This window comes from Chrysemys picta, chromosome 4 (assembly GCF_011386835.1).
Source record: "Chrysemys picta bellii isolate R12L10 chromosome 4, ASM1138683v2, whole genome shotgun sequence".
In the NCBI taxonomy this organism is placed as follows: Eukaryota; Metazoa; Chordata; order Testudines; family Emydidae; genus Chrysemys; species Chrysemys picta.
In genome coordinates this window covers 84291975-84301859 of record NC_088794.1, presented here as the reverse complement: position 1 = coordinate 84301859, position 9885 = coordinate 84291975, and the positions used below count along the sequence as shown (strand labels likewise).

At 42.8% G+C, this 9885-nt stretch overlaps 1 protein-coding gene and 1 long non-coding RNA gene across 2 annotated transcripts in view; one reads left to right on the top strand and one right to left on the bottom strand.

The window, feature by feature from the left end:
- Positions 1-511: 511 nt before the first annotated feature.
- Positions 512-9885, top strand: part of MYBPC3 (myosin binding protein C3) — a 122016-nt gene continuing 112642 nt past the window's right edge. The window contains exon 1 of the mRNA XM_008162799.4: positions 512-670. Coding sequence (XP_008161021.2) covers positions 646-670 — 25 coding nt within the window. The 5' untranslated portion in view covers positions 512-645. The remainder of the gene's footprint in view (positions 671-9885) is intronic.
- Positions 3137-9885, bottom strand: part of LOC122173621 (uncharacterized) — a 133463-nt gene continuing 126714 nt past the window's right edge. Inside the window, exons 5-6 of the long non-coding RNA XR_010601037.1 lie at positions 9334-9523; positions 3137-4296 (exon numbers count right to left, since the gene is read on the bottom strand). This is a non-coding gene — a long non-coding RNA (uncharacterized LOC122173621). The remainder of the gene's footprint in view (positions 4297-9333; positions 9524-9885) is intronic.

Here is a 9885-nt window from a genome sequence, read left to right as displayed (position 1 = left end):
CTCTAAGTCTCTGGAGAAATGTGTTTCTCCGTGAAGAGTCATACTCAGCTCTAATGACACTACATTCAATAATAAAGAAGGAATGAGAATGAAGTTCTTGTTTGAGGAGTTGTTCAAGACTGACAAGGACTGAAATAGGACAGATAATATAAACAGATGCACAGATAATTACAGAACTGGTATATGGAACTATTCATTGTCATATCTAGTTTAAATGACTGCTAGAAACATGGACAATGTCAGATTTCTTGACATGGCACATATCCAGCTGGGGACTAGAACATATGTGGGGAAAGAAAGATGTATGCATGTGATGTGGAGAAGCAGACAGAGGAGCATAATTCTGTGCATTGGGTTTGTACCAGGCTCCCAACAAAACTGAAGTGTCCATTCTTGGGTGGTTTGAACTGTCTGGCTCCAGGACTTGGCTATATTTATCCTGGCTGATGTATTCTGTCAAATGTGCCCTGCTGTTGATAAGGTGCCGCTGGTGACAAGAGTGGGGGAATCAAAGGGGAGGAGCAGGATGGGGACTTCCAGCCAGTGTTTTTTAAGGGGTCTCAAAAGTCCTGCAGTCTCATTCCAGTTCAGCTCAGACCCTGGCTTCGAGGCACCACTGGGAGCTTCAAGAAAGACAAAATCAAGATGCCAGAGCCTGCAAAGAAAACAGGTAAGGACAACAACAGAGAGAGAGAGAGAGAGAGAGAGAGAAACTGAATGTAGCCTGGCTGAGAGAGTGACTGCCAAGCAGAGCAGCTGTCCCTATATCAGAGAAACAAAGTAGAGAAAAAACTAAAAGTGACATTTTGTAAAAAGTTAATAAACAAAAGAAAGAGATGGATTCAGAGAGCTCACAGGGAGATGAGGGATAAGTTCACTCAGAAACTCCCACCCAAGTAATTAGCTCCAGAAGCTTTGGCTGAGGGAAAAGGACAAAAATTAAACTGTTCCATTGAAATTCCTTTCACTTCTTCTCCTAGGCACCATCAAGGCAGTGAAAGTAGCTCACAGTCCTTCTCCTGGGTATTTTCCAGACAATAAGCAACAGCCTGTGGTAGAATTTTTGGGCATAAAATCTCAGCGTAAAGACAAAGTTCATAGCAGCTGGTTCACATTTTGATCTTTCTCTCAGAAAGACAGGCAGGCAGGCACACTCTAGCTCTAGGGAAACAGGGAACTCTGAGGGGTTTATACATAGAATCACTGGGTTAGCAGGGACCGCAAAGGTCATATAGTTTAACCCCCTGCCAAGATGCAGGATTTGCTGTGTAAACCATCCAAGACAGATGGCTATCCAGCCTCCTTTTGAAAACCCCCAGTGAAGGAGCTTCTGCAATCTCTCTAGGTAGTTCCCTTTCCTCTCCTTCCCACTTCAGTGAGCCAGAAGATAACTTCTCCTCTATTGAAATAGGTCAGAGCAGTCTACCAACATCAGGGAGGCAGCTTAGCACTCCCCTCCCACTCCCACACTTGCAGAAAGGAAGCATGCAGAACAAAACAGATATAGGACATTCCTAATTATTCCCTTGATTATTTAATATTTGGAATCAAGAAGCTAGTCACAAGCCACCTGCCTATGTTGAAAGAGGAGAGCTATGAGAGGTGTGGGGAGAGGGTGCAAGTTACAAGAAACTTGTGAAGGAAGATACACCACCCATAAGGCAGAGTTGAGTGGAGAGTATTTAGAGGGCATCTGCCCATGAGAACACTGTATGTCCACAACTAACTTCAAAGAAGGGGCTGAAAGTTAGTTATGGATGTTTGAACATTGTGTATAGGAACATGCAAAAATAGAAAATTATACTAAGTCTGAGCATTTACACTTAAGGGCAGAATCTGCTCTCAGTGAGACTTGTGTAAAACTGAAGTGATTCAGATCAGAATCAATCACTCACATACACTGTACAGATCTGTTCAGGTGTACATGTGACTTTTTACAAGCACACATTTTTCAGGGATAGTTAATAGCAGCTGTTTAGTGTTTATTTTAAGCTATTGGAGGCTTGTGTACAGCTTGATGGCTGTTCAGTTTCTTAGCAATATACTGTTAGGGTGGACAGAGAAGAAATCTTCCCTACTTGTTCAAACCTAGATACATTAAGAAGCACTTTTGGTTGAAACATTTGATATGTTACGTCCTCTGAGCAGCCACATTTGCTGCCTCTGACACTTATTACACTAAAGAATTCTAGAGACCCAGGCCTCATAAATAAGGTCATGTGTCCAGACCAAGGGAAGTGCCTGGAAGACAGAATATTCAGAGGGCTTATACTCAAACCAGCTCAGTAAGAGCCTCTTCATCATGAACAAAAACATCCTGAAACACTTAAACTATATCTTTATGTTTTCTGGTATTTTTTCCCTTATTTCTAATTATTCAATAAAATACATTATTGCCAGTGATTCTATGAGGCATCATTCAATTTCTTCACAAAACAAAGGACTGAAGAGGGGTTATTCTCTCCAAAAGCATTTACGACTTCTGTGGTGATTTCCAGTTTGAGCAACCTCTTAAACATTGATTATTGTCAGGATCTATAGAATTCAGACCTAAATGCTTTAAACAAACATGGAACTGATTTCTTGAAAGTGAGACAGGCACTTTATTCCATTAAATGTAAGTATATTCTAATAAAGGTCTTTTTCTCCATAGTCCAATAAACAGTCAAAGTGCTCTTTCAGGGCTAGTTATTTAATATTGATTTGAGATATTATTGCTAGAATCATAGTAATAACTGATTTAGAATCTCCCTGTGATAATGCATATGCACACATGCAAAAAGCCTTTGATAGCTGCAACTCTTTGAAACAGTTGCCAATCTTTTTATAAAAGCAAATCAATCATAAAAAATGTTTCCTCCTTTTCTTCCTTATATGGGAAAGATAAAAACAGGATGCGGTGGGGTGGTGAGGAGAGGAAGCAAAAGTTACAGTGGACTTTTATCCAGGATTTTACACATAGTCAGTAACAGTTTTATCATCTCATGACTTGTCGTGGCTAGAAGCTTATTTGGAACCCACTAGAAAGCTAAGATTCCAGCTTTTCCATTGATATACATACTGCATTTATTTCTAGCCCAGCGAAGTTATAACATCTCAGATCATGATATTACAAGAGCCTTATAAATAATCGTTACCATCATTTGTAGACATTTAATAAGATTAGTAGTACTAATCTTTGTCATTCAGATACATGTACATTCACGGGGACACATCCTCAACTCAAATCAATGGAGCTATGCCAATTTACACCAGCTGAGTATCTAATCCCATGGTAATTAAGGCATCCTGACTTTCTGGGGTATAGGGTTGAAAATACAGTAGTAAGCAATTTACAAATTCTAAGCATTTGCAAAGATTATTTTATCTATGCTAGATTTTAAGAGTATCTTGTGATGTAGCATGAAATTTTTATACTTATATGCAGTATCAATTAGAACTAGGCTCTATACCATGTTCATCACCTTGGTATTAAATACCTACACAGATAAACCCTTATACCACACTATCACTTTATAGCTGTTGTACCTACTAAAGAGTGCAAAACAGTTTCCATTTTAACACATTTGTATGTATGCTCAGAACTTTGACTTTCATCTTTTGTAGTCAAGTTGCACTTTTCAAAAAATTCTATCTTTGAGCAGAGACCAAATATGAAAAGTTTAAACTTAAACAGCCAAAGGGATGTTATGAGCCTGTCAGAAGCAAATTAACACACCACCACCACCACAAGCATTCTTGCCACCTCTCAAATGTTTGTGAGAATAACAGTTGAACTTTGATACATCAAACTTGTCATGTAAAAAGACCTTTAAAGAAATATGCACTTTGTTAAATATGGAAGAGAGAGTCTAGGAATGTTGAGCACTTCTGAAACCTGGCCATTTATATTTAGTTACCTAAATATAGATTGAGAAGTACAGAGTTAGAGACCTAGATTAGAAAATGTTGGCCAAGGTTTATAATAGAACCTGATTGCAGCTTTAAGCATGGAGAAGCTATAGCTACTACATAAGACATAGCTTGTAAACCCTTATGTAGATTATAAACTGTTTGGGGCTATGCTTGCATAGTGCCTAGCACAATGGGGTCCTGGTTCATGGGCTCCAGTATGCTATGTAATACAAATAAATAATTTACATCACCTTTTCTTTTGTAGCTCTGAAGTTTAATCATTGTCCCCATTTTACAGATGGGATTTTGAAGGCACAGACAGGTTGAATGCCCAAGGTCACAAAGCAAGTGTAATTACTCCCAGTCCTTTGTAAATTCTATTAACATGAGCAATCTCAGTTTCTGAAATAGAGGAAAATAAGTTTGAGAGGCTTTATAGCTTTGATCAAGTAATGGTTAAGCCTGTACGTGCAAGAAGCCACTTAGCTCTGACTAAGGAATTTATAGCTCCTTCATATAGTTCAAGAGCAAGGAATTTACATGCCCCTTGCTAAAGTTTGTGGAGCTTTTAACCTGCACAAACCTAACTGCTCCAGTTCTTATCTTAAAGGAAAGAAGAGGGGGGAAAGGAAATGCAAAGAACTAGTATTAACTGTAACATTAAAGCTGCAACATCAAGCCTTGAACTATTCAGCAATTTTGAAAGTTAATATTTTTTTCTGAAATGTTAACTTGGCTTTGTTGCACATGTAATCATTTTACCATAAGATATACAGGATCTGCAATAAGGCCAATTTAGCACTGCAGGAGAAACCCTAATTTTTGGTATTTCCTAATTTTGTGTCTTTGATTTTACAAACTTCATGTTTTCTGCATTTTCTGCTCATTCCCATCACAAAGCTCTAGTGGACTTCCAGTCTGCTTACTGCAGGCTATGTGATCACCTAAGTGCCATTCTTTTAGTATATAGTATACAATCACTTTTTTATTCCAGTGAGCTATACGTGTAGTAGTTGTTTTAAAACTCACTACTAAAGGACCTCCTTGTGACCAGGTCTGGCAGCTCTCTCCCCATCTAGAACCCCTTGACAGTAGCCACCCTAGCCCTCAGCTGGTCCACCTTTTCCCATGACTCAGCCCTCTGGCTTAGTCATGATTTTAAGTCCACACCTTCCAGTGTAATAAAATCCCACAAACAGTTCAATGATGTAAAAACAAGACCTTCAGCACCAACTCCAGGCACTGTTGTCCTCAGTCCCGTCTCTGACACCTCTCTATCATCCCTGTCCCCTTCTCTGGGCTCATACCATCTTGCCAGTAGCTAAAACAGGAACCCAGCCCGCCCATTACACTCAGTTCCAGCCCAGGGACCCTATAACCAGCAGCCACGGAAAAGCTCCATCCAACTCCTAGCTACAGCCTCCCAGGACTTCTTCCTATGCAGAGCCTCTCCAGGTTAATCCTTTCAGGGACCTTGGCTCTCAGGGCCCTCCCTGGAATCCTCTGACAAACTCAAACCAAAAGTACAAACTCAAACAAGTTTTTATCTTCCTCAGGCTTGGCCCTTCATGCCTATTAAGTTCCCCTTGCTGTGCCCCTGCCCCCCCAACCACTTCCCAGGACTCTCTCCTTAAAAATCCAGATTATGCCCTTTTATCAGGGTTTACCATTGGAGCCTGCACTACCCCACAGTGGCTGATTCATCTTTTTCCTGGCCTCTTACCAGAATTCTCTGTTCAGGAGAAGATACCAGGGCTTACTCTCTGCCTGGACTTCCTCCTTGACCCTCCTGGTTTCACTACTTACTCATCCCAGAGAGCAACTACAGAATTTCACCCTCCAGACCTCTCCTGTGCTAAACTTCCTGCTTTTTGTACTAACTATCCAGCTCCTTCTCTAGCTGGGCTTCATCTCTAATTATTCCTAGCTCAACCTCAGAGGACAGCTTATTATGTTAATTGGCCTCTCAGGCCCAGGTTACCCCTTTCACGGCCTGTGTGTGGTACAAACCCTACCACACTCCCTTTCTTTCATAGGCTGACCTCTTTTATCTAACAGGGCTTGGTGATGACATGACATCAACAGCATAGTGGGGGAGGGGCCTCACTGAGTGAGAACTTACAACTCCAGGGGTGCAGAAGGAATCTAAAAATAAACAAAAAATCCCCCATCAAGTTTAAAATCTCTTCTGTGTGGGCTATGCCTCTTCTGCACTACACGTTGGAACATTCATAGAATCATAATAGTCCTGAACCACTTCTTTCTCCACAGAGAGCTGGTCACCTCCTCCCCATGCTGTGCTGCCCAGTGCAGTAGTCTGGGAGCTGACCTTGTTCATGAAGACAGAGGCAAAAAAAGCATTGAGTACATTAGCTTTTTCCACATCCTCTGTTGCCTCACTAGGTTGCCTCCCTCATTCAGTAAGGGGCCCACACTTTCCTTGACTTTCTTCTTGTTGTTAACATACCTGAAGAAACCTTTCTTGTTACTCTTAACATCTCTTGCTAGCTGCAACTCCAAGTGTGATTTGGCCTTCCTGATTTCACTCCTGCATGCCTGAGCAATATTTTTATACTCCTACTTGGTCATTTGTCCAATCTTCCACTTCTTGTAAGCTTCTTTTTTTGTGTTTAAGATCAGCAAGGATTTCACTGTTAAGCCAAGCTGGTCGCCTGCCATATTTATTATTCTTACTACACATCGGGATGGGTTTGTTCCTGCAACCTCAATAAGGATTCTTTAAAACACAGCCAGCTCTCTGTACATGCTCTTCTGTACATTACTTAAAAATCCAGGAGTTGTAGGGTATGGTTTTTCCCCTTAATACGTGTGCCAAATTATTCACAGAATATAGGTGACAACTTAAATTGCAACCAAATTTTACAATTTTTTTCATATATAATATCTCTTTATGATTAAAGAGATACTTTCCTGGCAAGAATGGAGAACACCCATCAACATTTGAAGCAAACAGGAATTGGTCTTCTTGCAGAAGAAACACAAGGTATGTCTACACTGTAATAAAACACCCATGGCTAGCCTGGGTCAGCTGGCTCAGGGTCATGGGGCTACAATATTGCAATGTAGATGTACGGACTCAGGATGGAGCCTGGCTCAGGACCCTCCCCGTGCATGGGGTCCCAGAGCCCAGGCTCTAGTCCGAGACAGAGCAAGTACACTGCAATTTTATAACCCCTCAGCCCAAATCCCCTGCAAGCCTGAGTCACCTGACATGGGCCAGCCATGGGTCTTTTATTGCAATGTAGACATACCCACAGAATTCTAAACTCATGACTTGTCAGGGGCAAAAAATGATGAAAGAAATGATTTATTAGTGCTTAAATAATTTACTTCTAGAGAAATTTGTCCTGCTACCTCATTACAGGCTTCATATTTTCTCAGAATCCTAACAAAGTTATTCTGCCATTCCCTAAAGTACTCTTGAAACCAAACTCTGCAGCCTGGCTCTGGAACTCTGACCGGGGGCAGCTGGTCATCGGGAGCTAATAGAGCTAATGCCCACCAATAACTGTATAGCATTGTGATGCCATGCAGTCCCATCTCCAGCTACTGGGGGACTCCTGATGGGTCTGGAACTCCTGGAGTATACAGTACAGCTGGTTGCCACTACAGGACCCTTGCTCCTGCAGCAAATAGACTGGAAGCAGGAAAGGGAGGAGTCACAGCACATCTTTTGTGGGGCTATTTCAGATCACAGGCTCCTTGCTTCCTCGCTCTTTTGGAGTGGGATTTTGAGCAAAATAGTACACACTTCTATGTGTGACATTTCATACAATTTTTAACTGGCTAATTTGCATAATTGGAATTAATTTGGATATAGCCATGAACATCAGTTTGGGCATCTGTATGGATTTAGTGCTGATGAAGGATACTGGAGTGGCATCACATTTCTCTCACAGGGTAATCCCTGACCAGTGGGAAAAGGCAATGGGCAGAAAGGACCTTATTCTTTGCTCTTCTCAAAAGAGATGAGGCGGGAAGGCTTGTAGGGAGCCAGACATGACCAGGGAAGTATGATGGGGTTGCAGTTGCTGAGAAGGTTGGTACAGAATGGTGGTATTTAGTTTGTTTCCTTTTATCAGCCCCCTGCCTCTACCTTGTCCCCCACAACAGCTTGTCATCTCTGTCCCCTTCAGCAGCACCTGTCATGCATCATCTTCAATAGCTCCTGTTTCCCCCTTTCCCTCCTCCTGTAGTGCCTCCCTGCCCCTGCCTGTGAGGCTGCCTCCTTGCCTCTCTGCTGCTCCATGTGGCGGAGAGCTGACAGGGGGTACAGAGGAGCTAGAAGGGGTGTCAGAGGCCACCTAGCTGCTTCTTCAGCAGGTGCTACAGTGGCTCCTGGTGACAGCCAGCCTGTATAGCCCAAGCCCTCCTGAATGTGTGATGAGGTCAGAGTTGCACGAATGCCTGAGAGGCAGCTTGCGTTTATGAATGTCACACAAATGCATGTCATTTGGCAGGTCTGCCCTGGTGAGGGATGGTATAGGAGAGGCATATTGTGAGCATGGGAGTGTCCGGTAGGAGAGACTTCAGTGTTGAGAACCATAGAAATGTAAGACTGGCAGGGACCTTGGTAGGTCATCTAGTCCAGTCCCCTGGTTTTGATGTGTCAAGTGGTTGAGAGTAGGCAGAAGAAGGATTCTCAGTTTAAGTGTGGGTGAAGGATGGGGGTGAGAAGGTTGAGCTGATGGGGGCTAAGGATGTTTTGAGCTGGCAGGGAGATGGATTAGGCTAATAGGATTATGTGCAGAAGAGAATAGAATCAATAGGTATACTGGGGTGTGTGCAGACAGTAGGGGGAAATATTAAGGTGCAGTAGAACCTCAGAGTTACGAACACCTCGGGAATGGAGGTTTGGAGGTTGTTCATACCTCTGAACAAAACATTACGGTTGTTCTTTCAAAAGTTGCATAGAATCATAGAACTGGAAGGGACCTCGAGAGGTCATCTAGTCCAGTTCCCTGCACTCATGGCAGGACTAAGTATTATCTATTATTAAGGCTCCATGTTTGTCACAATTCCGTGACTTCTGCAGCAGCCCGTGCTGCTGGCCCAGGAGCCGCCTGAGCAGCTCGTGCAGCCCCTAGGCCAGTTGCACTGGCTGCTGCTGGGGCAGTCTCAGGCTCCCTCCCACCAGCAGGAGTTTGGGTGTGGGAGGGCTCAGGGCTTGGGATTGGGGGCGGTGCTTACCTGGGGGAAAGCTCCCTGGAAGAGTGACAGGAACTCCCCTCCCTCAGCTCCTAGCTCCACATGCTGCCTCCGCCCACAGGCACCGCCCCCACAGCTCCCATTGGCCATGGCTCTCAGCCAATAGGAGCTGCAGAACCAGGGCTTGGGGCGAAGCGGAGGCAGCACGTGGAGCTAGAGGTCGCTGCTTCCCAGGAGCTGGATAGGGAACCTGAAATTTCTGAATCTTACCTGAATCTTCTTTACATAGGAGCATCCAGCCTCAGGAAAGTAGTTTTGCAAAACCAGTTTCTCAGGTGAGCTTTTCGGTGAATCCAACTCCCATTTTTCTTCAGTGGGAATATTTCCATTGACTTTAAAGGCCTTAACAGGAAAGTTCAGAGACAGAGTTGCTCATAAACCCTTACATGTGTATTTAGTGCTAAGAAAGGAAACAAGAGATTGATGTGATGGAGAAGAAGTTATCAGTGGAAATATAGTTCTGGCTAGCAATTTATTTTTATTGAGTTGTCTAATGTAAATGTAAGAAACATAATCCTCTTGCAGTGTCTGCAATCGATCAGAGAGTCTTGTCAGGGATGCATGTCCTGAAATGTTGCTACTTGTAGGTTGAAACCATTACAAGCCACAGTGTTAAGTAATTAATATATTTATGAATTCTCCTGTGGCTAATGGGATGAGTGATAATGATGGAACTTTTACAAAAATATGTCTAAGGCCTGGTCTACACTGAAAGGTTAGGTCGAATTTAGCTGTTAGGTTGATTTTATAAGGAATGCATCT